Source organism: Cebus imitator, unplaced genomic scaffold, assembly GCF_001604975.1.
Source record: "Cebus imitator isolate Cc_AM_T3 unplaced genomic scaffold, Cebus_imitator-1.0 Scaffold393, whole genome shotgun sequence".
Lineage (NCBI taxonomy): Eukaryota > Metazoa > Chordata > Mammalia > Primates > Cebidae > Cebus > Cebus imitator.
Window position 1 is genome coordinate 1,014,510 of NW_016107708.1, and position 19,983 is coordinate 1,034,492.

General features: G+C 46.1%; 1 protein-coding gene across 2 annotated transcripts in view; it reads left to right on the forward strand.

The window, feature by feature from the left end:
- GRID1 (glutamate ionotropic receptor delta type subunit 1) overlaps positions 1-19,983 on the forward strand; it is a 770,306-nt gene that overhangs the window by 709,470 nt on the left and 40,853 nt on the right. For both annotated transcript variants that reach the window (XM_017508524.2, XM_017508525.2), the window contains exon 13: positions 16,450-16,645. In XM_017508524.2, coding sequence (XP_017364013.1) covers positions 16,450-16,645 — 196 coding nt within the window. The remainder of the gene's footprint in view (positions 1-16,449; positions 16,646-19,983) is intronic.

The following is a 19,983-nucleotide window of genomic DNA, read 5'->3' on the forward strand; positions in this document are numbered from 1 at the left end:
TGAGGAAACTGAGGCAGAAAACCAGCCCACATATCTGGTATGCAGCAGAACTTGGATTCAAATGTAAGCTTCTTTGAATCAAATCCAGGGCTTTTCACTAACATACATCACTTAATAAAACATTCCTGTTGAAAAGTTGAAAGGAAAGACTTCAAGTAGAGAGGGGGCCTATTGTGCCCTCCTGCCTCCTGGATTTCATTTCCTTTGTTTGAAATGAAACCTCAGATTCTAATATTGCTGCCACTGCCACGTCCAAGGTATCCATGCCTGTGGCTTCAAGCTCGGCTGTCAGCAAAGAGACTGAGCTCATTACTTGTGTCCTCCAAGCACAGCTAAGGTTGGTTGGGACGTTGACAATGCTTCCTCAAACCATGCAGGATAATAAGACATAAATACATTCAGACTTGACAAAAGATAAAAAACTGGAAACAGATTTAGAAAAGTCTGAGATGTAAGGTTGGCCTCAAAGTAATGTTCTGATTCCAAGGGAAGCGCACTTTGGAAGTAGAGACCACTAAGCAGAAATCTTTGCTACCCCTTACTGGCTAAGGGACCACAGACAAGTCACCTATCTCATATGCCTGGGTTCCTCATTGAAAAATGGAGCTACTCATACTTGCCCCTCATGGGTGTCATAAGGATTCTACACAGAGCCTGACACATAGTAGGCATTCTTTTAAAAGCATGACTCTTTGTACTGGAGGCTTTCACTTGTTGACTCTCAGACCAATTGCACAGGGAGGTTGTGATCTTGTGACTCCCAATCAAGAGCTCCCTCCTGGACCTCTCAATGCCTCTCTGCTGCACATCAATATTGAGTGACTATTCCATATGGCAAGGTTCCTCTCAAGGAGCATGGCGCCAGGAATGAAGTCATGCTGGAGAGGACACTGTGCCTTTTACACTCTGGGAGGTGTCTCTTTACAGGTTAATTGACTCATCTATTCATTTATTCATCCTGCAGGCAGTATGGAGTGCATTCAGTACCTGGATTGGTCTGGGAACTGGTGGAGCAAGAGTGCTACAGTAACATTACCTTGTAACGTGTCAGAAGGAAACCATTCCAGGCAGATCCTCATTTTTGGCAAACATAGCAGTCTACAGAGACAGCAGGCACAGAGAGCACCATCTTGGAATAACATAGTCTTTTGAGGGTTCCCTTGGAATGCTCATTTCTCTTGAAGAATGGCAAGCAGCTTCCACCTAAAATTCATCATTGGCTCTCCCTGCTGGAAGTTTCTCTTGTTCCACTGAGGAAGTCATTGGCTTTGCTTTGGGTTTGTGGCTAAATTTTGTGCATTATCTTTCATCCCAAGGCACTGTCGGGATAGTATTATGTTGCTAAGAGTCAGAGAAGCCTACGGTGACCTGAGCTGGTGCCTTTGAAGGTGGTTGATTTGCTTTGCCCCATTGGATGCAGTGTGGCTATAGCCTTGGTGTGACTTGGGGACAAGCTCCCTCAGTTCCTGCTTCTGAGTAGGTGGCTGCCAGCACCCTGCAGAGGCAAAGCTCCTGATATCTGAGCACACTACATTTTAATCATTAGAGGTCTGTTCTCTATGAGATCCTCCCTGTGGTAGCTCTGAGTCCCAACAGACACTGCAAAATGAGATTCCAGCTTTCAGAGAAAACAGCTATGTTTCAGAGAAAAAAGTCCATGATGCTGCTTTTCTGGAAGAGAGAATTCTAAACAAGATAAGGCTTTTAGTTCCAGCCCAGGCCATAGAATCATGAAATATCACAGCAGGAAAAGACTTGATGGATCATCTTGTCCAGCGGGTTTCCATCGCAGTGTTTACAGAGCTAAGCAGAGAATGTAAATGTCAGTCTAAGACCAGAGTGCTGAGCCTATGATGACCCAGAAATCACACGCCCAGGCTTAAAAAAATGCAAATTCAAAGCAGGCAAACAGCATGCTAACCAAACCAGCCACTTCTGGACTGGACATGCAGGCTGGCAGTTTACAAGCACTGGCATAGAATAATTCTCTCATTTAATCATTGAGGGAACTGAAGCTCGCAGCAATAGCTAACTTACTGGATGCTTCCCACAGACTGGCATTATGCTCAGTGCTCTGCCTGAATTCACTCTATCTGTGAGTATCCCTGTTGTGTAGATGAGAACACTGAAGCACAGAGAGGTTAGGTGGCTTATCCACAGCCACAGAGCTAGCAAGATGCAGAGTGATATTTGAAAGCACACTCTGACTCCATTGCCCAGGTTCTGAACCCCTTCCCTGCCCTGCCACTCCAGCATGAGTACTCCTAAGAGCAAGAACAAGGAAGTGCCATGTTTGCTGGGCAGGGTCCAGAATCCAGACCCTGGCCTCCTGACGTGATGGCGCCTGAACTGCACTGTACTGCTTCCCTTGTTTTCTCTGCTTAAGAGGTTTGATGTTTAGAACCAGACTTCAGCCAGAACAGGCTAGCATACACGATCACCTCTGCTCATGACCAGCTGTAGGGTCCTGCATAAATTGGTATGAGACTCTAATTCTCTGGGGAATTCACCTTACCTCCTAGGGTCCTAAGAATTAGGACTGTTCTCCCAGGGCTGTTACAAAAATCCCATGAAAGAGGGACTGGTATCAGCTCTGGATATGTTAGGATATCCCCAGATGTTTGTGTCCATCTGTGTACTTTCCAACAACCTTTCCATGGTGGTGTGTCTAGTGTTCTGTAGAGGGACGTTTTGCTCCCATCAGACAAACACTGTTGGACACTAGCAGAGTTATCCTGAGTGTCTTGCTCAAACCCTAAAATGTTAATGGGATGAATTATTACCTCAAAGAACAAAAAGCAGGACCATGCTGTATCCTGCCAGTATCCTGGTGCTGCAGCCGTAGATAATGTTACCCTGATTGAGGCATAGACAGGCCCCATTGATGCTCCCCTGGGGAATGCAGGCACCTGCAGCAGATAGTCTCTGTCACTGGCCAGACAGCACACCAGGTCAAGGCTCTGGCATGTGGCACTCTTGGGATGGTGTGGCTGGCCCCTGGCATTGCTAATGGTGCCACAAGAGAAATGGTGTCCAGGATAAAAACAGTGGTAACCGAATGCTCCATGGCATGGACATCATCTCCCGTTGGAGCTGGTTTGGGAAAATAGCTCAGCTGTCTTGGAGATCCAGGTCTGGAACAGCTTAGAATCAACAGCGCCATAAGCTCAACTTGGCTTTGGCATGAACCAGCTTTAAAAACTTCATAATTTCCTTCTCCACAAGGTGGGAAGAATAACTTATTAGAGAGGGTGGTTCTGAGGATGAAATGTGCTAGCCCATGTAATGGCACATGGCACAGAGTAGGACTCCTCCTGTCCTCTGAACTCAAACAAGACTCATCAATGATAGAGCACACCTCCTTCCAATTCCCTTTCCTAACCTTCCCATCAGAGTCTATATCCTTGTTAAAGTGATTTTTCTGCAAACTGATTTGGAACGGCTAGCATCTTGTAGCTTCACATTTAATTACAGCTGGTTTTGCATTGTTCAATCACTGGCTCATATGTGATAGTATTTTCCCTCCAGCTGTCCCACAAGGGAAGAGCCTCAGTCTGTTTTCTTGCACCATGAGTGCTGACTGCTCAGATCCATAAACAAGTTCAGGCAGGCAGATGTCTCGTGTGCTGTGATCCCTTGGCCAGCTGCTTTGGTGGGGTTCTCTGCCACATGAATCTGCCTCCTTTGCGGTCCCCATCCAACCACTGAGGATCTCACAACCACTCCTTTATTTTAAAGTTAGTCATAGCAAATGGCATCCCCTCATCCAATTGTCCTGGCCTCCAGCAATACCCTCTTCCATCTTTCCTCTCCTCTTCCTGCCCTGGGGCCCTTGAGTATACACTCTTACATGCACACATCCAGGCCTGAACAGGTGTGCATATGTCTGCATGCACACACACACATGCAAGCACACGGACTCACAGCTGCTTCTCAGCTCCACATTCTAAAATACGTGTGACACACTTTCTGCAGTGACTTCCTCACTGTCCACAGTATAGGATGTCCCCACCCACTCAGCTGACACATTCTCTGGCCCCATAATTGTCTAGAGAACATTGATAGTTTATCATTTTCCCATTATCTTTGCACTTCCACAAAAATTCCATTATAACAATCCTCTAAGTATTTTATGGACAATTGTCCTGCAATCCTATTCTTAGTGCTGAGTAATGTACCATTTCTGCTCTCTTCTAGTAAACTGTTAGTAGCTCTCAGGAGATTTTCTTTCTCACACACATCCATTATTTAAACAATGCACTGTTATCTTTGCCCAGAAAATTTTTGTTATTCCTCTCTTGTACGTGTCAGTTTCCTCTTTCTCCTTAAGCCTTGGCCTTGGCCTTACCCTTCCCATGGACTCTCCCTCTTTGCCCACAGCCCCAGTTCTTTGTCTACTAAGCCAGGATAGGTTCAACTTCATGTTCCCATGACTTTGTGCTTCATTCTAGCACTGTGTTTCCATAATGCGTCTAATGGTCCACGTGCCTGTTCACCCTCCTCACTTAGCTATGAGCTACTTAACATCACCATAAGATGATACTAACGTGGACAGGTTTTCGTGCCAAGCAGTCCTGAGTATAAAGACAGCTCTTCTACTTGCTGCTTCTGTGACCTTCCATAGATTCCTTAATCTCCTGAAGCCTTGATGTTTTAATCTGTAAAGTGAGGGGTAGTAATAATAACTTTATGAAAGGGCTATTGCCAAGCTTCAAAGAAGCAGTGTAAAGAAAGTGTTAGCACAGGGTCTGGAAGTTAGTCTCATTGTATCTTTCTTCATATCAAGTGACTTCCGGGGAAACTGACACACTAGAGGGTTCAGGCAGACAACTGAAAAGAAGGAGAAGAGGAAAGGAAAGATGGTGAAAACTAATATTAACAGTGAGAGAATAGACTCGGGCTGTTTCTCTGGAGCACAGGGTGATGCAGGCTGTGCCAGAAGGGGAAGAAGGCACCTTCACTGCCTCCTGAAGGGCTGCTGCTCTGATTTGTATTTCAGACACATTTATGACAGCCTCATAATGGATTAAGAGCCCCAGCACTGATATATTAAAGGTTAATGGTGCATCCTGCTTTTATATTGATTTGTGGCAGCAAATATTTGCAGGTGTTGAAAGCTGGGAGCTATCCATGTTCTTGGCATAGAGGTCCTTCTGGCTGGTAGGGCTTCCATGGAGTGGCAGGGACACAGGAGCCAGGGGAGAAGACAACAGCTGTATCCCAGGAGAATTATCTCAACTGGTGGATGCTGATTTCCACTGCATCCACAAAAAACCTGGATCATGAAGTTTCAGCACCCTGAGGATGGAGCCTAAAGAACTAGGTCTAATTCACAGACTCCTTGGTGATCTGTTCCTGGACAGGCTGGACCCATGTAACTTTGTGCTGTGCCTCCTGGCTCAGGGCCACAGTTCTTTGGTTCAAGCACCTCAAACTATTGCTAGGCCTGCTTCTCTGCAGTTGAGTGACACACAGTTGTCTTGAAGGGAGACTAGTCAACCCAAGATGAAGACTTTTCCAACAGAATAGCCAATCTAGGTGTTATAAAAGCAAGAAAAAGGCTAACTCATTCATATATGATTCACACATATAATCTACGTTCATTAAGGTGCCTGTCATAAGCTGGGCACTATTGTAGGTAGGGGGCATATTATCCCAATTTGGCTAGAACTTTTCTGGTTCTAGCACTGAAAGTCCTGCGTCAGGAAATCTCTAGTTCCCAGGCAAACTACGGTGATTGGTCACTCAAGTTGTAGGCACTGGCAATATAGCAACATAGCAAACAGCCAAGTCCCATTCTAGGAGAGGAACTAAGATTGCACAGCCATATATGTCAGGTTGGGATGTATTTTTGTGTTTTTATCATATTATTTAAGGGTGTTGTGTTTTGTAAAAGATTGTCAGCAAAGGCGTCATGGAGAAGGTAACATTTGATTAGATCCAGACACTGAGAGAGTGAGCCAATTACTGATCTGAGGGAAGAGTAAACCAGGATAAGGTTAAGAAACAGCTATAGAAACCCCAAGGTGGGAAGCCAGGGAGGCTTGTATGGCAAGAGCAGAGGTATTGGGTTCGAGATTACGTGGGACCTTTCAGGCCGTGTGAGGACTTTGGATGCTCCCTTTGACTTTGGAGTCAAGAAATCATTGGAGGACTTTGAATGATAAGGTGGCATGATCTGGCATAGATTTTTAAAGGATCACTCTACTTCGCCTCCCCAGGGAATAGCTATAGGGGTTAAAGGTAGAAGCAAGGAGATTCTTAGACTATCTCAGTGTCCAGATAAGATGCAGAGGAATTCACAGTGAAGGCGATGATAAGTGATCTGATTTTAGATGTATCTTAATAGAAGAAGAGATCAGAAATGCTGAAATTGGTATGTGCAGTACATAAGAAAGAGAGGAGTGAGTAGCGATTCCAAGGCTCTTGGCCACAGCATCTCAAAAAATACAGCAGTGTTTGACTGAGATGGGAGAGCTAGAGGAAGAACAGGCGTGGTAGTGGGTTTCGGGGTTTGCAATTTAAGAGCTCGAGTCTGAACACAATTGGTGTGAAAACCTGTTAGCCATTCAAATGAAGCGGTCAGGTGGGTGATTGCTAGGAGTAGCTGGGGTGGCCCACGGGGTCATCCATGTATAGATGCATCTACAGACAACCGACACGATGAGATTGTGGCAAAAGTGCTGCCACCCAGAAGATAAGGGATCTGTGCTCTGATCCTTGAAAAATTCCAAGCTTCAGAGTCTGAGAACAGAAAGAACAACTCGGAAAGGAAATGGGTAAGGAGGTGCCTCCAAGGTGGGAGGAAGAAGAATCGCAAGAGTGATTCCTGGAAACCAAATGAAGGAAGGGCATCTAGGAGAGTGACTGGCTTGTCAAATGCTACTGGTCAGGGGGATGTGAAGACCGAGAATTGACCCCCGTATTTGGGAGATCATTAATGACCTTGATGAAATTTGTTTCAGATCAGCAGTGGGATGAAAACTTGAGTAAGGCATGTTCCTGAGAAATGAGAAGAGGGTGATGGAGGCAGTAATCACAGTAACTCTCTGGAAGAAGAGCTGGTTGGAGGAGGATGTTATCTCATAGGACTTTTTTTTATTTTGAGAGAGACAGAAGATGTATATATGTATTTTCAAGCCAATGGGAATGGTCTGCAGAGAGAAATAATTTCATGATGAGGAAGATAGAAGTGACAACTGGAAGAGCAATGTACTTTGAGAAGGCAAGAATATCTAGGATCTAGGAGACAAACAGTTAGACATACATAAAAGAAAAAGCAAAGGTGTCATTTTAAAAGGATGAAAGGCAAGTATTTGGTAGTTTTAGAGAAGGGAGTTCTCTAGGAACAATGAGGACACATGGATACAGGGAGGGGAGCATCACACACTGGGGTCTGTCAGGGGGAAATAGGGAAGGGACAGTCGGGGGTGGGGAGTTGGGGAGAGATAGCATGGGGAGAAATGCTAAATATAGGTAATGGGGTGGAAGGCAGCAAATCACACTGCTGTGTGTGTACCTGTGCAACAGTCTTGCATGTTTTTCACATGTACCCCAAAACCTAAAATGCAATTAAAAAAAAAAAAAGAAACAAAGAAAAGCAAAGTTCTCTACTGATGGCTTCCCCTTCTTAGGAAACAAGAAGCAGCCTCATTGTCTGAGAGTCATCTGAGAGCGTGGGAGGAGGAAGTGTGCAGGGAGATTTAGAAGATCTTAAGCAGCTTTGAGGGTCTCCTGGAGGCTAGTGGTCACTCTTCTAAAGTTAGAATTACCATATTGGTGTCTAGCCTGGATCTTCTCCCAACCGTATTCAGTCATTCAGTTCTAAACACAAAATCGTTTTAAAACAGAGCTCATTCTTCCAGAAAACATGAACTCAGCTCCTAATGTCTGTCAGACTGTATGTGGGGTGACAGAAATTCAGAGTTGGACACAGAGTCCATTCCCTGGGGGAGCTTAGGATTGAGGTAGGCAGACAGCACAGGAAGCTCAGAGGGATAAACACTAGGATTGGGTCAACCCCAAACACACGGACTTGGATCCAGTGGGCATGGATCCACTCTTCCTGTAGGACGTGACAGCTGAGCTGATTCCTTCAGGGTAGGTAGGTTTTAGCCACCTGACGAAGGCAGGGCACAGCATAGAAGGCAGGCAATGAGCTTGAGTGAAGACTTGGAGGCCTGAGTGAGCAGGAGGTCTTCCAGGCTGGCACCCTGAAAGCAGGGTAGCTGAGAAGAGACTGGAGGAGGCAGCACTGAAGCACTGAAGGCTCTAAACTAAGCCTCCTTTGCTGGGGGAAATAGAAACCCCAGAACTGACCTAGTGAATAGTGTGGACATTGATCTCCTGCCTTGGCTTAGCACCTGGCCCACAGTTACCGGACCTCATCAAGGTGATTTTCACAGCTCCTATTACTGAACTCTGCTTACTTCCAGGATCTAGGCTGAGTTTGGCAAATCAGAAACACGTAACACATATGCCCGTGTTTAGGAATTCACAGTCTTCTCTGGGGCCAGGGCACCAGGCCTGTGTTGAATCCAGGCAGCAGGCGCAGAAGTGAGGAAACTCCAGCCTACCTTGGTGTGGGAGCCTCAGTTCTGATGGGCCTTGAGTGCCTGGGATGGCCTCGGACCACTTTGAGTTAGTCTGACATGTCTGTCTTGCTCTAGGGACTGAAGACACATCTATCACAGCTCCTCGCCGCTGGTTGACAGGGTATCTGACAGGGCTGGCAGAGAGACCTCCTGCCTCTCAATGGATCTTGGCTGATGAAAGGCTAACCCAGGAGGAGGGGTGGACACAGAGGACAGAAGTGGCACAAAGCTCAGTTCCCAAGGCCCAGAGCTGATGCTTGGGCAGCAGCAGGATATTTAAAATCATTCAGATCACATTTTAATTTACAACGTAATAAAAATGCAAATTTTACAAAAATATGTTTGTAAGAAGTGGAAATCTTGCAGGCACTAACTGCTTATCCCTTTTACTTTTGTTTTTATATTAATTTACATTTATTAATGGCTACTTTTATAAGTATGTAAGTATATACAAATGCTTTGAGTGTTTTTAGCAGTTTATTTTGGGTGTCTTTTAATTTCAGTGGCAATTGAAGGAGTGGGATTTGGAGAGAAAACGCCATGGAGGGAAGGAAGGTGGTGAAAAGGGAGGACACCTCAGCTGGCCCTCTGAGGCCGGCTTTCAAGCACAGGTTTGAAGACGTGCTCTGTGGCCTGTGGAAGCATGCATTTTCCTGCCGTAGGCCCTGCAGCCCTCACCCCGTGGATCACTAAGTGTCCTCATACAGTGTTTGGATCTGCAGTTGCTCTGCTCACTACACAGAACCGCTCCCTGACTAGGCTTTGGATACGAAGGAGACCTGTTTTCTTAATCTATGTTCTCTTGCTTATAACAGAATACCTTAAACTGGGTAGTTTTTTTTTTAAGGAATTTATTTCTTACAATTCGGGAGGCTGAGAAGTCCAAGGTCTAGCAACTGCATCGGGTATGCACCTTCTCACCTGTGGGGACCCTGCAGTGTCATGTGGTGGTTCGGGTCATCACATGGATATGAGCCCAAGCCGGCTCACATCCCAGCTTAAGCCTTTCTTCTTTTTTTTTTATTTTTTTTTATTTATTTTTTTTTTTATTTTTGAGACGGAGTTTCGCTCTTGTTACCCAGGCTGGAGTGCAATGGCGCGATCTCAGCTCACCGCAACCTCCGTCTCCTGGGTTCAGGCAATTCTCCTGCCTCAGCCTCCTGAGTAGCTGGGATTACAGGCATGCACCACCATGCCCAGCTAATTTTTTGTATTTTTAGTAGAGACGGGGTTTCACCATGTTGACCAGGATGGTCTCGATCTCTTGACCTCGTGATCCACCCGCCTCGGCCTCCCAAAGTGCTGGGATTACAGGCTTGAGCCACCACGCCCGGCCCTCCTCTTCTTCTTATAAAGACATCAGCTCCCCTCCCATGATGATTTATTAGTCTGTGAATGGATTAATCCATTCGTCAAGGCAGAGTCTTCATGATCCAATCACCTTTGTAAAGTCCCACCTCTCAATACTGCCACGTTGGAAATTAAGTTTCAATATGAGTTTTGGTAGAGACAGTATTCCAACCTCAGCACCTGTGTACACCCCAGCATCACCTTTCCCAGGCTTCCTGGAAGGTGCCGGGGTAAATGTTCCAAGGTAGGAGAGACTCATATGCTGGCTCCTTGTCCTCAGCCCCACCTTCTGTGGGTTTGCTCCTCTCTGTTCCTCTTTGTCCAGTGTGAGGACAGGTACTAGAGAAACACAAGCCCTAGATGTCAGCTCCAATGGTTCAAAATCCACTCTGGCTATTTTATGTAATCACTGCCTCCATCATTTTCTCTTACCCTTGCTCTGCCTTATTAATCTTCATATCCCTTTTCACCACTTATTACACAGCAGCAGGGGTCAGCCGACAATGCCCCACAGGCCTCAGCGGGCCTGCAGCCTGCTTTGTCACAGCGTGCAAGCCAAGACTGCTTTTCCTTTACAAAAACATTTTAAAAGTGTTGGAAAACAAAACAAAAGCAAGGAATATGTAACCAAATTTTGTGTGGTCCTCAGAGACCACATAGGCACTGTCTGGCCCTTTCCAGAAAGTTTGCTGACCCTTGCATTACCTAGTTCTTGTATGACTGCTGTTGTCATTGATGTTTGTTTCTTTGTCTCCCCTCAACTATGTAAAATCCAAAAAAGTAGGAACTTTATGGTATTCATGTCCTATTCCCAGCCCTAGAGCGGTGTCTATTGCAGGCAGATGCACAAGAAATAGGGTTTTCTGAATGACAAGTGAATGAAAGAAGGAAGACAACTAGGAAGCTTTTATCTGCATGGGTGAAAGATCAGAGAGGCCAAGGGGGCTCTGTGGAAGAGACCCAGGAGAGGCTTAGCAGTGGGCACCAGGGTGGGTCACGGTGCCCTCTGGAAGCCGGTTGTTGAGCTCTAGTCAGGCAATCTTGATTGCTTTGATGATTGCAACAGCATCTCTTGCAGAGCCAGACATGAGATAGAAAATCAAGGCTGCTGTTGTGGGTTGGGAGACTAGAGGAGGGTTAGCAGGGGGAGTGAGGAGAGGGGAGGGAGGACATTAGAAGAAATATCTAATGTAGATGACAGGGTGATGTATGCAGCAAACCACCATAGCATGCATATACCTATGTAACAAACCCGCACGTTCTGCACACGTACCCCAGAACTTAAAGTATAATAATAAAAAAAAGAGAATATCGAGGCTGCAGGAATGATAGTAAAGGAATCTGTAGGCCGTAGCTTTGAAAGTTTCAAGTCACCAGGATGGATATCCCCACCCTCCAATGTCTTTTGAGCCGCTCCGCCACTTTCTCTTCTCCTTAAGGAAGAATAATAGGGCTTCCAGATCCACGTGTATCAGACCCATGCTTATGACATCCCCATTATTGTTGAAATCTGTTTTGCATATACTGAAGATTGATTCTTCTCTTGTTGCAAGTGTGTTTATCTCCATTGCTAATGTAAATATTTTTGTAACATGCAAAGATGTATTTATAAATTCTATATTATTGATTTTTCTTATAGTGCAAACAAATTTATCTCGTTGTTAACGAACATATATCTAGGAAATAGTAAGATTGATTTATAGAGAAAGGTGTGGGGAGGAAGGGAGGTGGTATCAAGTTGGGGAGAATATTCTTGGCCACAGCTGAAGGATACATGGTAGGTCTTCGTGGAGATGCATGTTTAATTAGAGGACAATGTTCTCGGAGGAAAGGGGTGCTTACAAAGTCTTTTTGGAAGACAATCTGACGTGCTCAAAGGTGTCAGCTACACTTTCAGCTTGGGGAAATTTCAAAAATCTGTAATCCAGGTCAGGAGATACAGAGAAGCAGCTTGCATTGGTCCCAAGCCCAGTTTTGGTAGGACACACTTGAGAAGAAGATACTGGTTTAAATGTAAGGTTGGAGGAGATGGTAGACTTTGTCAGGGGAGAATTCCAACACAAAATATTATCAAAAGCTGAAGTAAGAAGTTAGGAGGCAAACAGAAGTGGGGCTCAAGGGGTACACAGGCTTGCACCATATTTCATGAACCATTGTAGACTTTGGTGGGCAGCCTGGGGCTGATGCTGTTGAAGCCATTCTTCCTCAGCAGTTTCTTGCCTAGGAACTCATTACTTTCCCAGGGTAGCCTCTGCAAGGCTGTTACTATGACGACCCAGAAAGCGAAGGTCCAGATTGCCTGCCAGAGGAGTTTTGGTGTCTCTATGCTCATCCTGGGTTCGGACTTCTGCAAGTCATCCCTTTAGGTGTCCTGAGTGCCTGAAGCGTGTGCTGTTGACAAGGCAGCAGATTATGGGCTGATGAGGGAGCATTTGCAGGTACCTTGGCAGCAAGCTGGAAACAAGAAGGGCCATAGGCGTCTTACTGCAGAGACAGATGGGCAGATGGGGAGATAGGTTCCAATCACATGAGCCTGGAAGCTTAGACATGCGGCTTGCCCATGCTTGCTTCCATCCAGGTATGACTTCCCTGGCCTGTTACCCATGGCTCCTTCACATGGGCCCAATGCTCCAGCCATTGGAACTACTGAAGATAGGCGGTCTACTAGAAGTTTATTAAACATTAACTGTGCACCATGTATGCCTGTGACCACTAATCTTCACCAACCCTGTGAGTTGGGAATGAGTTATAAAATCTAAGGCCTCAGAGATTAAATGACTTGCCCCATCCATGGTTCTGGAACTTGTGTGCATCAGAATCATCTGGAGGGCTGTGGAAACACAGACTGCTGAGCACCACCCTCAGAGCTTCTGACTCAGTACGCCTGGGGTGGGGCCCAGGGGTTTGCATTTCTCATCAGGCCCCAGGTGCTACTGACACTGCAGCTCTGAGAATCACACTGTGAGAGCTACTGGTCTCTGTCAAACAGTGAAGGCATTCAGAGGCAGCCACAGTCAGGACTTCCAGATTCCATCACCTGTTTTTTTAGCTGATGTGAATTGCTCCCTGGTATGTGTCTCAAATGAGCCACATGTTTTCATTACTTGAATGCCTTCTCAGGTAATATCTTCTCTTCCAGGAACATCCTACCCCTTGGTTCTCCATCTGGCTGCCTCTACCCATCCTTTCTGATTCAGCTTAATGTTTCTTCTCTTCTAGGAAGCATTTCTTTAGCTCCTACCCACAGGTTAGCTACTTCTCTGTGCTTCTGGGGTCCCCCATACATACAGACCTGTATTTTAATGTCTATCACATTGTTTGGTCACTGTTGCTTTACTTCTCTGACCACTCGCCCCTTGATGGTGCCTGCCACATACTTCTTGCTTGGTGTGCACTGTGCCTTACCTAGTAGATATTCAGGAACTGTGGTGAAATAACTGGTTGAATGACATCAGTGAGTTGCATCATGCATGTAATGTTAATAGAGACCACACCACCACACCTGTGATGGGTACATCTCCTTCATCTCTGTGGTGGGGGTACATGGACACTTTGTATCAGTTGTTCCTGAAGAGACTGACTTCAGAAAAGTTCTAAGTTGAGTGTGCTGCTAGCACAGCCTCCTCCTGGTAAAGCTTCTCTCACTTACTTGAATGGGCATCCTATCTGACTTCAACATCTGTCTTCCGCTGACTGCCAGTATTGGTTTGGCAGTCTGAATGCCTGGCTGTCCCCATTCTCCTTTATTCCTCTCCATGTGTCCCTTCCAAAACTGTGTGCTGTGACAAGAGGATGACTTTCTCAGGGAGATGATGGCTTTGGTGGATGAACAGTTGGGCCCCTCTGTTCAAAGCCCCAGATACCCTTCTATAAGTTTATTCACCCTGGAATAAGATGGTAGTGCCCACTGTGCTGGGCGTTAATGAACCTGGAAACCTTTGTTGAAAGATTGAATGCATGTCTGAAAGGAGAGAGATCTCCCTGCACCAATTTGTGGCTATTAGAGGTGATGGATGGATGGATGGAGGCTATGGTCATGTGTCTGAGCAGTAAGATGCAAAGCAGATGGGGGTGGCATTTTGGGGTGGGAAGGGTGAGGTCAATTGGAACAGAAATGAACATGAAGCCATACACATTTGTGCTGCCTGCTTGTTATCCAGAGACATTCTCTGAGCTTCTGGCCATGGGCACCTTCATGAATAATACCAAGAGGAGAGAGAAAATCTCCATTTCAAATGTGGGGATGAAACAGAGTTTGGAGCTCCCTGGCAGTTTACCCATTCATTCCACACACATGGAAACTGCAGTAATTTAGAGCAGCTCAGTATTTAGACTCAACTGTGTAATTCACCCTGATGTTTCTCATTCATCAAAGCCTCGTGTTTGTTTGTATTACCATGAGAAATTTTTTTTTTAATGTGGAGAAAAAAGATCCCCCTCCTTTCATTACAGGCAAATTATGGCAGAGTTACAACCCTTGGGGCCCTTCAGGCAAAGGAACATCTTGCTTCAGTTAGATATAAATAATGAACAATAATTAGAAAGATTTCTTCATCAAACTTGTTATTTTATGTTTCCTTTCATCTGTAATGTATTGAAACAAATACTGAGCTCTGTTTCTGGGCCACATAGCAGGGACATAAGGAATGCTATGGCATGTGTCTCCAAAGCAGAGGGAAGCATCCACTTCTGTGTGCTGGCTGGGGAGGCTGCTGTCAGCCCTGGGTCCAGAGTCGTGGATGCGAAACTGGGGCTCCTTCAGCTCCAATCCTTCGAATTCTTATAGTCTACTGGGGACCCAGAGTAATCACTGCTAGTCACCATCAGGGACTGCTCTGAGAGCTGACCACAAATCCCATTTAATCCTCATAGCAATCCCCTTCAACAGGCTCTGTTTCTGTCTCCATTTTTAAAGAATTTGGAAACTGAGGCACAGATAAGTTAACTAAATTTTCTAGACCAAAGTGTTGGTCGTGGAGGGCAGACAGGCAAGATAGGTAGTCAGACTCCAGAGCCCTTGCTTGTCTCTGGTCTGGCATGTGGCTCTCTGAAGTCCTGGTGAGCTCATGCTGCCACAGAAGCCCACAAGGTGTGGAAAGGGGATAGGGAGGCTGGGGTGGGGACAGCTCCCCAAGGAAAGAGGCAGCTGTTGGCTGTTGGATTTTCAAGGAGTTTATAGAGGTGTTGTTAGAGGAGGGAGATATTCCAGGCAGAGCGAGCACTGTGGCCTGGTGCCATGGATGGGGAGTGTGTGGGATTTCTCATTTTAAGGTTGGCTATGGTGCTGTGTGCAGGTAGGGAGAACAGCCAGAGATGAGACCAGAAGATGGAGCGTTGTATAGATCCAGTTGAGACACTGGCTCTTCCTGTGGAAACAGTGACTCAGAGAAAGGGAGGGATGATGATGTGGGTTGATAAAGAGGAGAGACTGAGATTTCTAGAAGAGAAGTAAGTAAAGAATGATCAGGTTGGAACCCAGAGAGAGGGGCTGGCTCCCCATTGGGCTTTTTTATTTTGCAATTCTGTTTGGTACATGACATCTCTCAACATGCTGAGCCTGGTACGCTCTTCTGCCACAAGCAAAATCTTCATAGCGATTCGTCCTTCCTGCTGTGACTATTCAACCTTCCCCAGAGGAGTCTCCTCCTCTGCTCCTAGCTCTGAATTCTGCTCTTGAGTTGGCTGTTGGGCTGCTGATGGCTGTTATTCATGAGCTCCCCTCTCCAATGTGCACCTGCCACTCCTCTAAGGACAGCAAACCCAAGTCCCTCAGAAGTACTTTGGTTTTTTCGTCATCTTTTAAATAATTGCCAACATTTTAAAATCAGAAGAGAGAAAAAAAACTTCAATTTTCTTTATTTTTCCAAAAACCAAATTGGTTGGGGAGGTCATGGGGAGGGAAGCATTTGAAGCCAATAATTGGCTGGACCACTAGCACAGCTGCAAGCTTTGGAGGGGAGGCCTCTTAATTTACCCTGAGTGAGTTGGTCTCTCAGTACATTTCTTCCCCATGCTGTCTCTGAGTGTCATGGGCCAGCCATCATTAATGTCTACCTTGCCAACATAGGTCTCATTCCTGCCCAGTCTCTGCAGGTGTCTGAATTGGAGATCCACAGCATACAGCCTCTCATGTTGTCCTGACTGTTTGATACCGTGATTCTCTGTCTATGTGTCTGCTTCTGTAGTTGGATTGTAAGCTACTTGAAGGCAGGAATCATGTCTTACTCATCATTTTATTCCTCTAGTTCAATAAAGAATCTGTTTTTAGGTGCTCAGTGATCTTATTGAATTAATCCACACTGAGAAAACATACTTGCAATCGAATGAGGCCCTGCAAGTTCCACGCCAGGCTGAGGGACTTGAACTTTTGGGCATGGGGAGTGGAGAGTGTGGATAGTGGGCCATGCAGGGCTTGGACTTCAGAAGAGCCTTGCAGCTCATTTGTATCCTTGCAGTTTGCAATGCACAGCATGTACGCACACCTCACTGCCTTTCTGCATTTCAGGACTTTCCAGGACCTGTCCAAACAAGTGGAGCTGTCATATGGCACCGTCCGGGATTCTGCCGTATATGAGTACTTCCGAGCCAAGGGCACCAACCCCCTGGAGCAGGACAGCACGTTTGCTGAGCTCTGGCGGACCATTAGCAAGAATGGAGGGGCTGACAACTGCGTGTCCAGTCCTTCAGAAGGCATCAGGAAGGTAGGCGGGAGCTGGCACTTGGGCACATGTACTATGACAGGGCCATGGGGTGGCCATCCCTCAGGTGCAAGACACCCCCAGGGGCATCTGCCTCTGAGGAGCCCTATCGCCTGCAGGGCAATCCATTGCACACGTTCTTTAGGTGGATGCACCTTCTGGACAGCAGAAGCAGAGTAGCTGCTCCTTAGGGACCTTCCAAGTTTGCAGAGTGGTGCTGGCTGTGGAGGAGCAGACAGATTAAGCCCAACCCTTGGCCCACTCTCCTCAGGGACTCATAGGAGGATGGCACTGAGAGGCCTGTGCAACCTAGGTGAGAACACTTGGCAAAAGCAGAAGCAGAGTACCAGGCAAGAGGTGCAGGAGTGAAGGAAGGGTGTAGGGGAGAGGGTGGGCCCACTGTGGGCTGGCCTGGGGGTCTGGTTGGGGAAGTCTGCACACAGGGAAAGGATCAACCAGGTGGGCTAGGCTCATCTCTGGGGACATACTCTGAGAAGAGGTGTGCCTCAGAGATGGGGGTAAGGGCAGAGAGCCTGAGACAGAGCCTGTACTGGGCAAAACCTTGGGAGGACAAGTGGGAAGATACCAGGGCCAGAGGCAAGAAGGGAGGAGAAAGGCCATGATGCTCTTCAGCAGTGTTAGACATTGCTCATTTGTTTCAGTCAATTTCCCACAGTGACTCAAATTTAGCGTTATTATCCTCTTATATGGCTGAGGATCGAGTGGCTCTGACTATGACTCCTTGGGTTCCAAGCTGGGGAATTGGCATTTATCCACCGTGCAGCTATAGATCCCTTGGAGGTCAATGAAGAGGAATGTGGCAGGATGAAGGCGGGTATTATGATTTTGTTGCTGGTAGTGGGGTCCTCCCGTCCAGTGACCCCCACATGTGATGGCTGCTGTCCTGAGGTCATTAGAGAATGGGGCGAGAGAGATGCACAGCTCCCTGGCCAGCACTGCTGCCTCTTTGAATAGACTGGCTGCCCCAGTGTCTCCTCCCATCCTTTCCCTCCCTGACCCATCCCTCCACCTCTGTAGAATCTCCTCATGCATACCCACACAGGAGCACTCACACATTGTCATACACATACACACACATACACACTCCACTCACACACACACACTCTCATTCCTGTGCTGCCCTCCAGCCACTCCAGTGACTTCTTAGCCTTCCTGGAGAGCAGTGGCTGTCAGGACAGCCTGGGGCAAGCTCTGGGGTCACTAAGGCCCATCACACTGCCCTTCATGATCCTTAGCAATCTGCCAGGCCCTCCCGGATGTGTCCCGGGGGGTCTGGAGAGAGAGGCCTGAGTCCCCCTTTGCTTTGGAAACACATGGGCATTAGTCAGAGTACAGCCTCTATCCTGTAGCAGGCTGGGGCATCTGGCTGTGGTGCCGTGTGGAGTAAGGCTCACTGGGAAGGCGGTCATGCACAGGATGACTTGTACAGGATCCTATGCTCAGGATGACTTTTCCTTGCTGTTTAGCCACATTGAACAGCAGAATGTGTCTAAGCTCTGGAGCTTGCAACATTTAGGTGTGAATTCCAGTTTCCTAAGTTACCAACATTGTAAAATGGAGCACACCGTTCTCTGTGTCTGGGAACTCATGGAGTTGAGAAAGACCTTTCCATTTGGAGGTCTCCTTAGAGACTTAAAAGATCTGAAAATGCATATGCTAAATTTTGGATGTTTGGATTTAATAAAGTGATACTTCGACAATAGTAATAGAATGCAGTGTAACTGTGCTATTTCTCATGCTTACAAGATTTACTAAAACCTCTTAGCTCTCACTGCACTGCAAAGGATGGTGCTCTAGCCTTAAGCTGCAGGGTCTTCTTTCATCCCTGACAGTGCATCTTTGTGTCTGTAGGTGACCTCATTTAAAGATAATGAACACAAAGTTGATTTAAGGCCTTTTGTGCATGTGAGACCTGGACCAAATGGCCTTTGAGTTCCCTTTCCCAGCTTTCTTTGACTCTCAGAGAGAGCCAATACTCATCCACACTGGGTATTATGAAGATTCATTACATAATGCTAAAAAAAAACACTTCTTAGGGGGATAAAAAGATAGCACTTTTGACTTTGTTAAAGTTCTATTCATTACAAGGCACTTTAAAGAAAATAAAAAAGTAAGTCACACACAGGGAGGAGATATTTACAATACATATAACTAATTCAAGATTACTATCAAGAATATATCAATAAGAAAAGCTCAAACAACTTAACAGAAAAATGGCAAGAGACTTGCACAGGCCTTCCACAGAGGAGGCAACCCAAATGGCCAATAGTCAAATAAAGAGATGTTCAAAATTATTAGTGGTCTGTGAAATGCAAATCAAGACCATAAAGATTATATCATTTTGCAGCAATTAGATGGGCACAAAATGAGAGGTGGTGAAGAAGATGTGGAGTAACAGGTGGTTAATTGCTGGTGGGGGTGTGCTCAGTACAATTACTTTGGAGAAGAGTTCAGCATTCCCTTATAAAATGGGACATTCACATACCGTATGGCCTAGCAATTACACTCCAATGTATCCACCCAAAATAAATGTCCACATGCACTTCTGGAGACAAGAAAGGCCACGGTCGCACTTCCTATAGAACGAAAACCCTGGAAAGAATCCAAATGACCATTAACAATATGAAGAAAGATGTTGTCTACAATGAAATGGATGAATCTTAGCAGAATAAAATTGAGTAAAATGAAACATTAAGGGCAACTTCATATGGGCAAACTAATAGAAGATAACAGAGAATATTATACCCTCTTAAAATGGTATAAAATACACACATACACACATCCAAAGCAATGATAAAATACAAGATTCACTACAGTGGCTGCTACGAGGGGACACTCAGAGCATCAGGGAGGAGAGAAGAAGGACATTGTTGGTAAGTCAGCGCTGGTGTTAGGTTTAGATGAGCAGGAGATTTTAGAAAATTAGTTAAGGAGTTAATTCAAAAAGAGAGCCATTCCTGGAGAAATGTGCGGGTATCCTGAAGCAAAGTTTGTCATTAACCTCATTCTGCTCACTTCCCTACTCTTCCAAAAGTGCGTAAGTCCAGACCAAGCAAGGCAGTGCTTGGCTTCTCACAGGTACTGACCCCTTCCCTCTTTGCAGACTGCATTGTCTGCTGATGGCTCAGAAAGGCCAACACACACCATGGAGCCCTCTGGAGGGTGATAAACCTGGAGATGCATCATTAGAGAAACACCTCTGCATCGTTCCAGCTACCCCTTGTCCATCGGAGGCAGTTAGGAAACCACTCACCCTCTGGTGATTTTTAGAGTCTTACTCATGAATACAACAATATTAAAAAACCAGTAGCAAAGGATGC